The sequence below is a fragment of the Macrosteles quadrilineatus genome, unplaced genomic scaffold (assembly GCF_028750875.1).
Source record: "Macrosteles quadrilineatus isolate MER2022 unplaced genomic scaffold, UCM_ALF_1.0 Scaffold_7__1_contigs__length_78375512, whole genome shotgun sequence".
NCBI classification, from domain to species: Eukaryota; Metazoa; Arthropoda; class Insecta; order Hemiptera; family Cicadellidae; genus Macrosteles; species Macrosteles quadrilineatus.
Window position 1 is genome coordinate 67802587 of NW_026542600.1, and position 16104 is coordinate 67818690.

Consider the following 16104-nt stretch of genomic DNA (forward strand, 5'->3'; position numbering starts at 1 on the left):
ATGGTTGCGTCGTCGTATCTAGTCATGCGTGTCGTGTTTTTAATGTTTCGATGTTTTGTAATTTTTTGTGTGAACTGTGACGACCTTCTCAAGAAGCGACAATTTTCTTGTGAAGCCTGATGACGGTTCCGGTGTTAAACCAAAACTAACCATTTGGATTGCATAAAATACTTAAACCACTTATATTGTAATAAAAATATGTTGCGTAGCAACAGTTCACTTTTAAATTAATCTTCATAGAAAAGGTGTATCAAAATTAGCTGCGAGAAAATTCAAATTTTGACAAGATGTTGAGAGCGTGTAGGTGTAATCAAAATGTAGGTCCTGTCGTGACAGCGGTGATGTACCTCGATAAGAAGAAAGGAGTTAGCGTCTCAGATGTCGCTGACTTTCTACGTCACAACTACGGCCTCAAAACTCTCCCGGACTATAAGAAGTCTTTGAAACTAGCAGTAGAAAAGGGATTCTTGACTGTCAGACAAAACCGCTTCTACCCTGCACTGAACAGAATCTTGGAGGCACGTCGGAGACGCAAACGATCACTAAAGCGTCGAAGAGCTAGACGTCACGACGACAATGATGAGGTAGTCGCAGCCCGCGGTCGCAGACAACAAAGATATCGGTACAAAAGGAGAAGCCGTCAACAAACGGGACGGCAACGTGAAGCAGGCAGTGAACTGATAGAGGCTCGACGCAGGAGAAGGTCTATTAGCAAAAGACTCAGGAGGAGACATAGCACTATCCAGGCTCGAAGAAGACGTAGGTCTATAAGACGTCGCAACGATGACTCCGACGATCTCACTATGGCTCGTCGTCGCCGTAAGAGATCTACAAGACACGCTAGGAGGCGAGATGTCTCCGACGATCTCACCATGGCTCGTCGTCGCCGTAAGAGATCTACAAGACACGCTAGGAGGCGAGATGACTCCGAAGATCTCACCATGGCTCGTCGTCGCCGGAAGAGATCTAGAAGACACGCTAGGAGGCGAGATGACCTAGATGATCTCACCATGGCTCGTCGAAGACGCAGGTCTCGTAGAAGCACGCGCAGACGTCGAGGCCGCAAACACGAAGAATCTGCTCCTTAAGCTCAAGCTGGGGAGTCTCACAACAATCCTCCAGAGTAATAATTATATTTTGTCTAATTTCCTTCCTGTCATGTCCCATCAAATAAATTAACATCCTCTATGCTTCTAATAGTTGTTTATTTAGACATAATGTTATAGTTTAAAGAATTAAAAAAGACATGGTGTAGAAAGATTTAGTTGTGGCTCAATAGCAGTGATCATAATACCTTGCCTTCGTCTATGAGGATTATTGTGTTACATGGTCCTGAATGTGTTAACCAATCTCCTGCAAAATGTATTACCATATAATGCATTTGGGAAGAGGATAATTAAAGAGAATATTTAAACTAAAAACAGTTGCAATCTTAAAAATAATAAAAGAAACCCCAGATGCGTAGTGTATAGAAAGTAAACTACAACTACGAACAGTCTTAATCCTCCCTATTTACCTAACTGAGATATCAATTACTAAATTAAAAATACTGAAATATCAATCAAGGAAGGAAGATATGATCCTCTCTCAGGTTATAACATGATTAGAGACATCAGAAACTAAACATCAAAAGCCTCGCTCGTTAAAAATTATATTTTTGATTGAAAATCCACCATTTTTAATTTTTTTCCGTAGGTTAAAATTATAGAAGGTCACTTTGGGGACTTTCCTCTCAATGTTGGGAGCATAAAAAGTGAAAATATATATACGAAAAATCGCCTTAAAAATAAAAAACACGTCAAAAAAATCGGGGATTTTCACAATTTTTGGAATTAGAGCGTTTTTTGAAGGTGAAGGAGTGCGAATTTCGATATAACGCCTTCTTTGACAAAACTGTCTTGTAGAAAATTTAATTGCGAACCTACGATTTTCCCTCAAATCGATTCTAGCTCTTACGGTTTTCGAGCTACAGCCGTTTTAAAAAAACATGTTTTTCCAAAAACCGAAATTTTTATGGAATTTGTTTGGGGAGGTAGAATTTTGAAAATGGGGTTTTTACGAATTTCACCAGTAATGTAAGATCCCATAGTACAATACTACGCAAATTCCAAGTCTCTAGCACGTTTCTAAACGGTTCAGATGAGCTCACCAAATTTGGTGTTTTTCAACGATATTTCCCATAAGAATAACAGGGGGGGAAATTGTTAATTTAGGGGGGGTTGAAAGGGGAAAATGCCAGTTTCGGATTTTTACCGGGGGTTTTGGCACTAGACCTACAAAACACCGAAAATTTCACGTCTCTAGCTCATCTAGAAGTGCCCAAACATTTGTATACGTTACTAGTTACACATCCGGCTGTATAATATAAAGGTTGGGATTTTGGCTACATTGTACGTCGAATAGATCTTTACTGTATTCTATCAAAATAAGTATTTAACCTTCTATAATTCTCCAGAAATTCATTTATATTTTGTTTTAAAACTTTGTGCAAATAGTTACAACCATTGTGTAGAGCAAATGAATTTTCATTAAAAGTAATCATACTTTCACAAACTTAAATGGTTTTTGGTTTTTCTGTAAATTATCTGCTACTCCTGAAAGGAGTTTGAAAATGTTTCAATCGAATAAAAAACAAACGTCGGAGGTGTATACAGTTACCGTTTTGATATATGGTTCTTGTGTTTCCCCTGAAAATTAAGAAGGATTAGGCAATATTTCATATATTTCGTGATGTTAAACCATTTACGAATATATTCCAACTAAAACTAATTCAACATTATACGCCAAAACTATTATGCGTTACAATTGGCCTGGCCCAAGTTAAAATGTTTGTGAGATTCGCTGAGTGGTTTTATGTGCAGTAAATAGCGTACAAACATACATCGCATATCATATACGTCGAAAATCTCACATAGATTTACGTATATATGACCATATGAATCAGCTTAATCAACTCCAACTGAAATTTAACTTAATTCAATGTAATCTGTAACTTTACCCTAAAACCTAGTGTTTCAGTTTTGTAAATACTGTTGCATCGTTACAATTTTATATGATATTCAATTGAATTTGATCCGGTAACTATTCTGAAATATCAAGCCTCCATGATAAAATTTGCAAACAATTCACAGTATCATACGTTTCAAATAATTTGTTAAAACCCTACCTATTTCTAAAATGTGTTTTGGTTGTTTCAATTTCTATGTTTACTATACCCTCAACTTCTAATTTACACATTCAATGTCTAATATTAAACATATTTATTAATATTTTTATGTCCTTACTTGCATCATTTACAATGTTCGCATACATATTTTCAACCTTCCAAATTCTGTATTTTTATTTTTTAATAATGTAAATTTTTACTAGAAATGTACCTATAACATTCCTATTAAGTGGACCATTAAGCAACTGTTCTCATACCAATTCTCATATCAGTTTGAATATACAGTAATGTATATAATTATATGTATAGTAATGTATAGATTAGCTACCACATTTTTGTTATTTTCCTGATTTACTGTATACATATATTATTACTGAGAGGACCATCAGACAAATGTTTATAACTACATGAACTGGACATATCATAACAAAATCTGAATATATATCTCAATGTATCATAATAATAACACAAGTTTCTATATTTAATAAAGTTCAACTACTAGTACTTAGCATATACTATGACTGTTAGCGATCACAGATATATGAATAAAGAAATATGAAATTAAATGCAGAGTTCAAAACGAAGCTGATGAAAATTTTTATACTTTTTGCAGTAAATTCATATAAAAACATATTACCCTTGCAGAAAACAAAATAGGTATGTTGATAAATGATAATGTAAAGTTTTATGGCAGATATTCTCAAAGAATTTCTCTGTTTAGCTTATATCAATAAACGCAATGTAATGAGGTATTAGAAAGAGAAATATAGGATATGACCTTAAAAAAATTTAAGAAAACGCTTTATGGTTTTATTTTATGGTGTTGGGTGTGCAGAGTGACATACTAAAAGTTTTCAAAAATTGGTCCCCGGGAAAACGCCTAAAATCACTATTAAAATGGCGGTTTTCCCCAACATTTGAAAAATTAAAAAGTATATACCGCATGAATTTCTTATGCACATTTTTCAAGAAATTGACTTGGGATCACTAACGATATTTATTCAGTGGTTAGTACTTCATTTTGATAGGGAACGTGTTTTTTGCCTTCATCTTTGATCCGCCATATTGGATAAATATTTTAAAAGCAATGATAGTGTTGTGACACATCATTAAAAACAAGATTTTCACGCTAATTTCAATGATAAAATCCGTTTTTAAATATTTTTTCGTGTTGAACATATATTCAAACGAAAAATCATCTCAATACATTTCTTTTTCGTACTTTGAACATTTTTTAAGATTATTTTTCTTAAATCTCCAGTTCTTATTAACGCTTGCAGTTCGTTCTAGCCTTAAATCATTCAGTAATTTTTGGGCTTTGATTTGAGCTTTAGATCATTAAAATCGGAACAGTTAGAGACGAGCTACAAACTACAACACAATGTTAAATTTAACTTTTTTAGAAATAAGTTTTTATTAAAACTAAAATTTTTTTTTTTGAAAATTGTCTCTAGTTAAGGCATATATCCCAAATTCTAATTGACATTGTCCCAAAAACGTTTAGTATGTCACTCTGCTCACATAACTATACAAAATAAAACCATAAAACGTTTCCTTACATTTTTTTAACGATACCTGTGTCTGTTTTTTTTTTTTTTTACTTTGCTTGGACTCCATTCAAGAAAACCACTCCACTGAGATGGTGGCTCAGTGTATAATAATTATTTTCAAAGAAGTAGTTTATCCTCTGTATTACTGTTGTATACGTAAACTGGTTTGAATACCTACACAATGTTATCCTTGTTTGCTGTTGTCGCATCTAAAACTAGGTACATTATGATTAGTTTGGCAAATAAAATAGTGTATCAAAATATTCAGAAAACGTTCCAAATCTGAAAGATTCCCAAATAAAATTCTAAAAAAGTCTAAATTACGCATGAAATTTTAAGGAACAAAACTGTTTCTTGGATTAAGCCATCATGAAGCCTTCAAAGAGTCAAAATATATCACATCATTTGAAGGTGTTAAATTACATACCACCAATCATTACATTACCAATATAACTGTGGACCTATAGCTCAACAAAATTAGTTTTCATGCTCTAGTATTTATCTATTTTTGTTTTTCATTCTTCTTTATTTCATGTCCTTTAGGGTTTTCTGAAATCTAAAATATTGCTTCATATATTGCATTGTATACAATTGACACAATTTTCTTATTTCCCGTGGAATGCTTCATATTTATGCGCTGTATATTTTAGGCCGCACAGCGTAGAAAGTCAAAGGATGATCTTGGTTTGAACCTCCAACCTGAAAAAATACAACACATTAACATTACTTTGAACATTGTACTTTATTTTATTTTCGATACAAATCTTTTGTGGTATTATTGAAATACACTTCTAATACAGATTAAGCTATAAGAAAAAGAAAAAAAAATATAAGACAAAACTATGAATTTTCTAATATTGCTCTGAGGTTAATTGTGTAGTATATATAATTACTAATTAGTGTATATCATTAATTAGGATAGCAAAATATCGTGTTAAGCATTGAAAATCAATACTCGTAAAAATAATCAAGCTACAAAAAAGTTTTGGTAAATAACCATAACAACCAGTACTTCGTGAGACGTGGTGTCGTGATGAGTTGCGTGTGGACCTTTGTTTGATATACGAAGTCAATTTGAGTGAATACTGTAAATATATGATTAAACAAATTTATCAGGAACCATAAACATGTTTTGTTTGAGATATTGTGATAAGAAGTCGAAGGGAGATGAAACAAGAGTCAAGTATCTGGTTAAAATATTAGTAACAAACTGTGACAAAGAAAACTACAAATATCATAAAACACAATATAGCAAAGATGGGAGGATAAAATACAATTTACAGCAGTTACAAAAATCATAATAATCTATTTATTCTCATTTATTTCTTCATTTTTACCAAGTGTATCTGTAAAATCGACTAGATATCATATGTTGAAATTGTCATACAAGTAAATATTTCTAGTATTTTTTTAGTACGTCGTATTAAATTTTATATCCAACTAACTATACAGATTTGTGCACGTAATTGAATGTACAAATGTTCAATTCAACTGAATGACTTTTATTCTACAATGTTTAGGTTTACAGTTTCCCGAGGATTGAATAAAATACATGTTAAGCAATTACTAAGAGATGTATTTTATAGCACCAGTTATGTCAAGCGGTTGGATTTTACACAACTACGACTGCTTCTATCCATTTTAAGCCTAATTATTCTTATTACTTATATCTGACATGCTATTTCTACTATTAACAGACGTGGCGGTTTTCCCTGTGTACTCAAAGCAGTCGTTGTACTTTAAGTGTTAAGTGTAAAGAAAAGGCCGGGTATCCATAGTTGTAGCGACATACCAATGATACGCCATTACATTTTTATCGTACTCATCGGTGCGAAACGAACCGCCTGAGTCTGCTCGCGATTACTTTGCAAATGCCCCTTTTAATCCCGCCATGTGCGTACGCTGGGTCATTTTGAATCGGGGGGGAGGGGGTAAATTTATTTGGGACCACCCCCTCTTTGCAGTATCTGCCAACGCTGCGAATTGACATCCCCGCTTACAAAGAATGAAAATTAATCCGAAGGGGAACGGGGCTTTGAGTCGTTTGAATTGACGCTCTCAAGAACAAATTGACGGGGGGTGTTGTAATTATCTTAAGTCTCTCGCTTCATAAGCCGCCCCCGACGCTTCATTCGGACATTAAACTAAGTAATACAAGTTTGTATTGCATGGTATTATTCGCCTGCTCATCATTAATAGCAGACTTCAGTGAGAAAGTACACCTTAAACGCAACGTGTATTCAATACAACGCATTGGAGTCGCAGTTGCGCTCGAAATACTTTAAGTATCATGCTATTCTTGTGTCAAGTATCGATACGTAAAACCATTATAATAGTTTTGAACGCCGATTTTGTGAGTTCTGTCAAATTATTTATTTGAACTTTGGTTTACAATTTTTAGTACTGTAAAACATCCTTTCTCGAAAAATACAGATATGTCAATTGCTGTACAATTTATACATTAAAAATATTTGAATCATAATTGATACAACACAAAGATTCAACTTACTAAATAAGCTGGAAAATAAATTGTATTATACATTTTATTATATAAGTAAAGATTTGTAAGTGCCTTTTAAAAAACCACGTAATAGTATAAACCAATTGTCATTGTGGATTTTTCGGAATGAGAAATGTTTACTAACCGTATTCGACTAAAACAATATGTTCTGGTATCCTAGACTTTGATACACCTCTAAACCGCTGTACTTTAGTTAGTGGAAACTATAGAACAAGTGACTATTGTAACTATAGGTAAAGCCATACATACACTTCAAGACAATAGTTTAATTTATTTTTAACACAATCATAAATTAGTAAGACACTTCTTCACAGCTATTCATATTTGAAATACAGTACTACATTTTAAACTTCAACGGAAATCTTAATATTTAGAATCAAATACTAAACTGTATAGTCGATACATTTTCGCATGTAGCTTTATAGGTTTATTTTGGGATTAGGTTTTTTTATGTGACTTATAACAACTTATTAATACATTAACACCAAGTTTAAGTGTGGTTTTAAAAGTCCTTGTGTCATTTATTACTGTTGATGATGCCAAGATTTGAAAACAAACTTATGTTTGGTATAAATAAATAAAATATTATATTTATCTCAAATATTGAAATATATCAATTTATATATCAATATTAAACCGGTAGCTCAGTCAAATCACGCCTAGATTGTTGCAAGAAATAGCTGCTAAGGAAGCTGAAATACCGCTACAAGTAACCTGCCTCTGAATTGACTACCCTTACAGTTGAAGGCGCAACCATAGTGAGCAGTTACAGTCAATTTACAATCTTAGGGTTCACTGCAATCACGACAATGTTTTGTATTTTATTTTTATTTTATAAGCGAGTTTTATATCAGTATTTTTAAATGTGAACATTTTATTAGCAAGTTGATTTTTCTAAACAGTTACTAAATTATACGGATCCAATTAGGTTTCGTAGTCTCAGGGGATGATGTCATTATTTAGCACTCTCAGAGAAAATGGTTCATTATAAAATAATGAACAAAAACTTAAAAAAATAGTCATATAAAATATTGATTATAATACAATTTGTTCTTATAAATCATATTTTAAAGTCAATTGAACTGATCCTACTTTTGTTTAATACATAACATTACTTTGTTTAAATGTTTTTTAAAGGATTTTTAATAGCTATTTAATATTTACTTTTTCATAGCGAGTAACTTATATTCATCTTTGACGTTGAAATGCACATTATACTGTGGCTTTTATTGAATAACTATTAAAACTACGATTTATATATTATTTTATGATTAATTTGACTGCAATATACGCTTATCGACGTATTATTGGTACCACATAAACGATTGATTTCTTACTTACTAAATTACTTACATTATAATTTGTCTACAATATTGAGTACATAAGTATTTAGTTCTTGATATTATTAATGTTTGACATATAAAGCCAAAGGATTTTTAAGAAGTATGCTGTTTTCAACAAAGCATGATTTTAAAAATATTTTTCGACAAATTACTGAAATTTGCAGTATCTTGCTAATAACACGGACTTACTTTGAGAAGTCAATTCTTTTGAAATTACAAAACAAAAAAATCTTTCCATATTTATATCCTTTATTTTGTCCATGCTATACATATTTTTGTTGAACACTTTTGGATTTTTAATTTATGTGCCATCTTTTATCTAAGTTTATTTCCATAAATAAGTCAAATAATACAGGAGTATGTTTGTCTTATTGAATATGATTAATTATCACGGCGGCTCATCCCCTTTAAATGGTAAACTATTGAACAGTATTCAAACAAACTTACTTTACACTACCAACAATTTGTCACTCTTAATTTTACAGATTTTCTTTATTATTCGTAAAAAAAATCTAACATAAAGCCTACGTTCTAAGTGTGAGTAGATACACCTTTTTCCGGTCTGAATTATTATTCGGACGATTTTCTACTTCCGTATTGACAATGGATACAACTATTTCAGTGTAATAAGATTAGATTTATTTTGTGTGGATCATAAGAAACAACATGATCGGTGTGAGTGCTCGCCCTCCCCAAACACTTGTATTCCTTCGTAATATGTCCACTGTCCAGTGTACAGTCACTTATTTAACAAGATCGCCAATCAATAAAGTCCTCGATATCCGAGTTACGAGAGGACCGGAGAGTTTGGCGATCGCTTTACGTTGTTGCGAGGACCAACGTCTCCAAGTGGAGGAACGGACCCGCCAATAATTAATTCCGACTCGGCAAAGCTATCTGAAAAGAACTCGTTCTTTTGTAGAGGACGGTCCGGCTGACGTCAATTATTACGGGTAGGAAGGAGTCTGAATCAATACGGTGTAGGGGTATTCCGGTCCGTCGATTCTTTTCCTATCACCTCATCAGGAGAGGGGTAGGTGACCGGTAACTATGGTGACGAGAGGGGAGGGCGGGTCGTTGCTATAGTAACACACCCCAACACTTGGTCGAACATGGCCGCGTCCCCGACGTCCCTGTGGCGTCCCGACACCCCCGTGGCGTCCCAACACTTCATCTGCAAATACCCCTAATTAATGGGTAGATACCGCCGCGCCGCGCCGCCACCGCACTCTCACACCAGCGATACAGTCAACGGTCACCGCCACAATGGTGAAACGATGAGGAATCATATCTCATGTGTGTTGATGCGATCACTAAAACAGTGTCCGAAATGAGCTTCGAGCTGGTTCTCAGAAATATACGTGTGAACAATACTTTCCTTCCGTGTGCGTTTTTCGATTCAAGGTGCAAAGAAAACACAAACAATTTACGATACACTAGTTTGAGATATCTTAACATTGAGTATCGATGCTGAAGTACACGCGCAACCTACATGGATCAGCTGTCGCAAGACTTGTTCAGAGATACAGTTAAACAAACTTCTCATAGAGTGTGTTACAATACAACCTTACATTCTTAGTTTCTGCTAGATCTATATTTCATGTAATGAAAAATACAAGATGCAAGACTCAAGATGTATTTCGGCCATTAAGTTATTTACAATAGGCTTTGTCTTACATCAAATATTGAACTAAAAATAATATTTCAGTCTTTTCCTGAAAAAATAAAACATATAAATTAATCCACTGCAAACCAAACAACAGCACTTCTGCAATATAGCTATAGTTGGTAACGATAGTCCAAGCTGGTGTGCTGGTCAGTCGTTGGAGTATAGTATGTGTGATAGAACATGTCTCTTGACCCAGTATACACTGGGGACTGGCCAATGAATTATGGGCCAGGCTAGTCCCAGGTAGACGGAGGGTCAGGATACAGGTTCAATCACACAGACTATAGTAGACGTTGTTGAGGAGTGCTCGCCTCTAAATACAAATTACAAGTACAGTTCCCTTTAGTACTGAGCCAGCCCACCCCTTATTTGCCGGGTAGTTCCTGTGCACATGTCCAAGGCCTATGTGGAGGGCAAAATGCAAGGTTAAAGAGGCAATCACCCTATTTTTTAAAGAAGAAGGAGTAGATTAAAAATGATCTTTCTTAATAATCTGAAGTGGTTATTACAAAGTCTAAATATTAGTCAAAATAAAGCATTTTAATAACTTCATATCTACGTTGGATGGTAAATTAGTCTACGTTCTTTATTATATAAAAATGGTGACATCTTTAACCTTTAACATTGAGTAAGATTTGTTGCTGTTTGTTGTACCCTTAACATAGGAATGGAATCTATACTTCACGGTACGTTCCAATAGGCGAAAATGGTATTAAGTCACACTCTTGAAGTCTTCAAGGTCTTTTGCACACAAATATTTTGTTATCCCCAAATTGTAATATACTTGTGACAACCACGTCATATTTTTCAATAAGATGTCACAAATAAATAATCCAAACCCCCCATCTGCCATGTACACATTCGTGTGAAGTTGTATTGCCTTATTCTTAATTTTATAATCACTTATTTTACAGTTGCAGTCAGTATCTACTTTTGTGTTGTATCCCACCAAAACTTTGTGATGTAATAGACGTACTATCCCTGCAGAACTACCAACTGTAGTAATTTAGCCACCCTACTGGCTGTTTTGAAAGGATGGGGATAGTCAGAATGTGTTTCTCTACACCTCCTTCTAGCATAATTTCACTCAAGATTTGTGTGATTTGAACATAACCAAAATGAAATTTTTAATTCTCAATCAAAGCAGCTTGAAGAAGCCTTCATACAGACAGTGTCTACGTAGTAAAATCAGTTGAGCCCTCGGTGAAGTTTTATGCTAAGGAATTTATAAAAATGGACCTCCTCAATGATCGATTCATTATTATTGTCGACTATTATCTCTTAATTCTTATCTGCTATATCGAATAACATGTATTAGGAGTGTTTCACACCGTCGTACTATACTACACAGGTTACTGTACAAAACTAACTCAAGAGTCCAAGTCGACCATAGTTGACTTATAAATCAAAAGATTATTTACCATGCAGTAGAGAGTTGGTTATCGGCCAATTCTTGCTATTTGTTTAGGCACAACCAAACAATACAAAAAAAAAGATTGATAAGGACCACGTTTTAAAACAAGTTTTAAAACACTCATGATAAATTTGAACCTTTCGTACACGACTTGGTTGAAGCACGGCAGATAAGTTGTGGGTGATGCGTGCAAGAGGTACACTGGTTGGGGGGGGGGGGGGTTACGGTAGTGGGCATGTACCGTAATTAGGGGAAGGGGCTCGAACAAAACAAGCTCTCGTTAATAAATATCAGTCAATTACCAAAGACGCGAGCAGCGAGCTACGCCATGAGCTGCCCGGGGATTTCTGCCTCCGGCGTTGTCATCGCTCAACCCTTCCATGACAAAAGAATCCTCCGATTTAATGCATCGCGTTTAGAATAATTACCAGGAATGAAAAGCTCACTCGACCGCTTGCATTATGGCTTTCAAGCACAATTCTGTTGTTTTACGTCCGCAATAAGAGATTTCTGCAATCTTGCTCAGTTGAAAATACCTGAATAGATTAATTGCATCCAGATTTTAATTAGGGTTAAATACATTGCCCGCGGACTATATTGTGATAGGCATACATTCGGCTGCTTGGGTCTTAATAATGAGAATAGTTAATACTACGTTTTATTCATTATTATGTTTGTAAATACCGATGCAATGTTCCTGGTCCAAAATTGAATTGATAAGTAGGATAGTTTATAGAAAAAACAAAACAGAAAGCAATTTTTGACCGAATTCAACTTTTGCCAAATTTACAACTACGTTTGGTTTATCCTCTAGCTTACTACTTCACGCAACCAAAATGTACTATTTGTATTCCTTCAAAAGTTTGCAACCAATATAGTTTTTTGTTTTTGGAATTTTAAACAATAATCTGTGCCACGTATTTCACATGAGCTCATTTATTTATACTTTCAACTAATACTAATCCTTCTAAACCCAAAAATAGTACCGTATGACATGAATATATTTCAAAGAGATGGCATGCAGGAGTATAAAGGCTTCGTAGCAAGACTTAAAGAACAAACAACATATGAAAAGGTTGGTTCAAGAATAATTTAATCAACAAGCATTAGCCACAGCAACCAAAATATAGTGGTAGTCTATTACATAGACTCTACCACACTACTCTTTTTTAACTTGTGCATAGTACCCACTCCCGGCCCGATGTAAAAGACAGATTTTCGGAAATTAGGAGGGATTACTGACTTTGCAGTTTGGCTCTAAAATGTTGGTCTGGTGAATTGTAAACAGCTCAACTACTCTGAACATTCAATAAGGCCAATCGCTAGCCAGTGTATACTATAACAAAAGTACTATAGGAATGCACTTCAAGATATGAAGGTCAATTATATTTTTACTTAGGATTAAATGTTATGGATGTATTTTTCACTTTCGATCTGGAATCTCTGAATGCAGAAACCAGCCATTGCCTCCATCATCTAGTAGGCCTAGTGGTCTTGAAATTTGGCAAACAATCCATGTTCCCAGTAAATTCTCTTTACGTACAGACGTACGTACTCTTTAGTAGGTGTTTTAAAATAGCTTTTAAGATATCAGAGAGTGATTATTATAATTGTAGGGCTTTACGCAAACAAATACCGGAAGTTAGTTAGTCTATCAATAATACTCCCCCCCTTTTGTGTCTGAGGTTAGGTGCTCTAATAACTTCTAGACCTCTATTTATATCAATTTGCAACGGTTTAAATACTAAATGTTATTTATGTACCTACGTTTACTTGACAATATGCGGAACTTTGAGGTAATAAGGGACGAGACATTACCCCTACGCCAAGATACAATGTTTATTTTTGTGTCTATTTATGCCATTGAAGTGTTTCAGTTTTTTTTTAAGGTACTGTCCAAATCCTAGTCTTGTTACTACCTTATCATATATGGACATTTTGTTAGATAGCATCATTAGTTGATACCAGGGCATTTGACTCAATGAATTACTAGTATCTTGATTTTCAATTATTGTCAAGATACGTAAAATAAACATTGATATAAAGAATGTAAGTTACAAAAATCGAGTAAAACGCATAGTTTATTACATTATGTATAAAACCTCGATTTATTTGAATCCTTGGCCCAGCGGATGCATTGTGCAAAAATATTATATTTTGTAGATCTTTATGTATTCGACTTCAAAACAACATACTCAAAATTGTGCTAAGTGTTCAGAATCCACCTTTAGTTTTAATTCAAACAAGTCCTTCATAAAGCCTATAAATAAAATATACTTTTTTCAACACCTAGACTTTATGTCGGTTAATTGTTGCCTTTTGAACATTTATCTTTAAGAAAACATTTATGAAAGTTATATCTGGATAACAATTTGAATCCAACATAAGTATAACAAACGTAAACAATGAACTGTTTGTAAATATAATACAGTTGACAAACCTTGCTGAATGAAAAATATATTTGCCTTCCTCACAATTGTTGAATAAATACGTTCACAAGGAATAATCAATCAATCTACCGAATTATATTTACTGTCACAAACACAGCGTATTATGTGGTTCATTCTTTTTGTAAAGATCGACTGCGCTCGGTAATCCGTTACCATTTAAAATAATACTTGTTTTGACTACGTTATAATTCCTCAAGTAGGTTATAGTTTAAAAGATTTTTATAATAAAACAATGTAGTTTGCGATACTCTTTATGTACCTTCAATGACCGCTAAAGATTTTTAAAATTTTAAATAGCAAATGAAGTTAAGACGGCGTAAACGGCATAATGAAACATTTTATTTCAAGGTGTTGTATTATTACTATAGACTATTCATATTATACTTACAAAAGACTGAATCACAATTATTGTTAGACAGTTTTAAGTTTCAAATTAGTTATATGGGATTTACCTCTTACTACGTAGTACGTAGTACTATTCACGAAATTGAAAACACTTTTTTTTACAAGCATTCTTAATATTCTGTATACAGTATGGTAAACATTTTATATAAATTAAGCAGCGATTCAAAATAATTTAATGAATATCCAAAGAGCTTATTTTTTTATCAGACAAAAAATATCTGTTTGGAAAGAAATAACAACAATGATTCCGAGTTAATAAGTGCAAATTATATAATTTGTAAAAATTAATACATTTGAAAGTTTAAGCAAATGTATGGTATTTGTTTACTTTAGTAATTTTATTTCAATTTACACACAATAATTTTGACATGGTAATGTAATACTAGAAATCGCATTATTATTTTATTGCAGGTAAATAATTTTAAAAACAAGGCCAGGTTTTAAAATGTATTTCATTCCTTTTCTTTGTGGAATAGTATATGTATTAAAGTGTTAATTTTAAAGGAATTGAATAATCAAATTTGTTTTATTTATTCACATAACTAATTTGGAAAATACTGCTAGTGTGAAACGATGGCTACAAACGAAAATCAGTTGTTACACATATTTTCTAATAGGTCCGTGTACTATCATTTGTATACTTTTAATCCTGACATCAATTTACAGTTTTTTTTTTCAACAATCATAAATTTAGATGTACATAATTCGTATTTTTACGGCCGTAGATTGATTTTCCGCCAGGTTTGTCAGGGTGGTCAAAGTAAAGGAGGGAAGGCTACATTATAAAAACAATAGATAGACCGAGTGTTGGTGACACTTGGAGGGTGGTAGGGAGGATAATAGTCCCTGTCACACAACACTCCAGGGCCCGTGTATCGGACAATGATGCTGTCATCACTGCCAGCAGGAGTCGTGGATGGCTAGTGTCGTTTAACATGCAGCTCGGAAAATCGTTAAAGTGACTAACATGCAGCCTAGAAAATGGCTTAAGTGACTAACACAGCCTAGAAAATGGTTAAAGTGACTATCATGCAGCCTAGAAAATCGTTAAGTGACTAAAATGCAGCCCAGAAAATCGTTAAAGTGACTAACATACAGCCCAGAAAATGGCTTAAGTGACTAACATGCAGCCTAGAAAATGGATTAGGCCTAAGTGACTAACATGCAGCCCAAAAATTGTCAAAGTTTGATAACATGTCAAATGAATAACATTCTATCATGAAATTGTTTGATTATGTTTAAATCTCAAAAGAATAACATGTAGCCTTGAAAATCGTGAAAGTATATTTACATCTCAAATTGACTAACATGCAGCCATAAAATCGTTAAAGTATATTTACACACGAGGCGACTAGCATGCAGCCTTCAAATTATTATTATTATTATTATTATTATTGTTTGTTTTATTGTTAAGAATAGTTACATTTCAAATGACTAAAATGCAGCCCATAAATTCGTTGAAGTATGTATACAAGTCAAATAACTTATATCAAAGGAGTCATAAGAAGTGAAAAAATGAAAAAATGTTATTCAGCTTGCAGCCCAGAACTAATCCTCAACTGCAGTTATAGTATGCAATATTTAAA

At 33.7% G+C, this 16104-nt stretch overlaps 1 protein-coding gene across 1 annotated transcript; it reads left to right on the forward strand.

Moving 5' to 3' along the window:
* Nucleotides 1-227: 227 nt before the first annotated feature.
* LOC128999137 (serine/arginine repetitive matrix protein 2-like) lies at nt 228-1162 on the forward strand. Its single transcript, XM_054425510.1, has one exon. The coding sequence runs from the start codon at nt 288-290 to the stop codon at nt 1086-1088; it is 801 nt and encodes a 266-aa protein (XP_054281485.1). The 5' UTR covers nt 228-287; the 3' UTR covers nt 1089-1162.
* Nucleotides 1163-16104: the final 14942 nt, after the last annotated feature.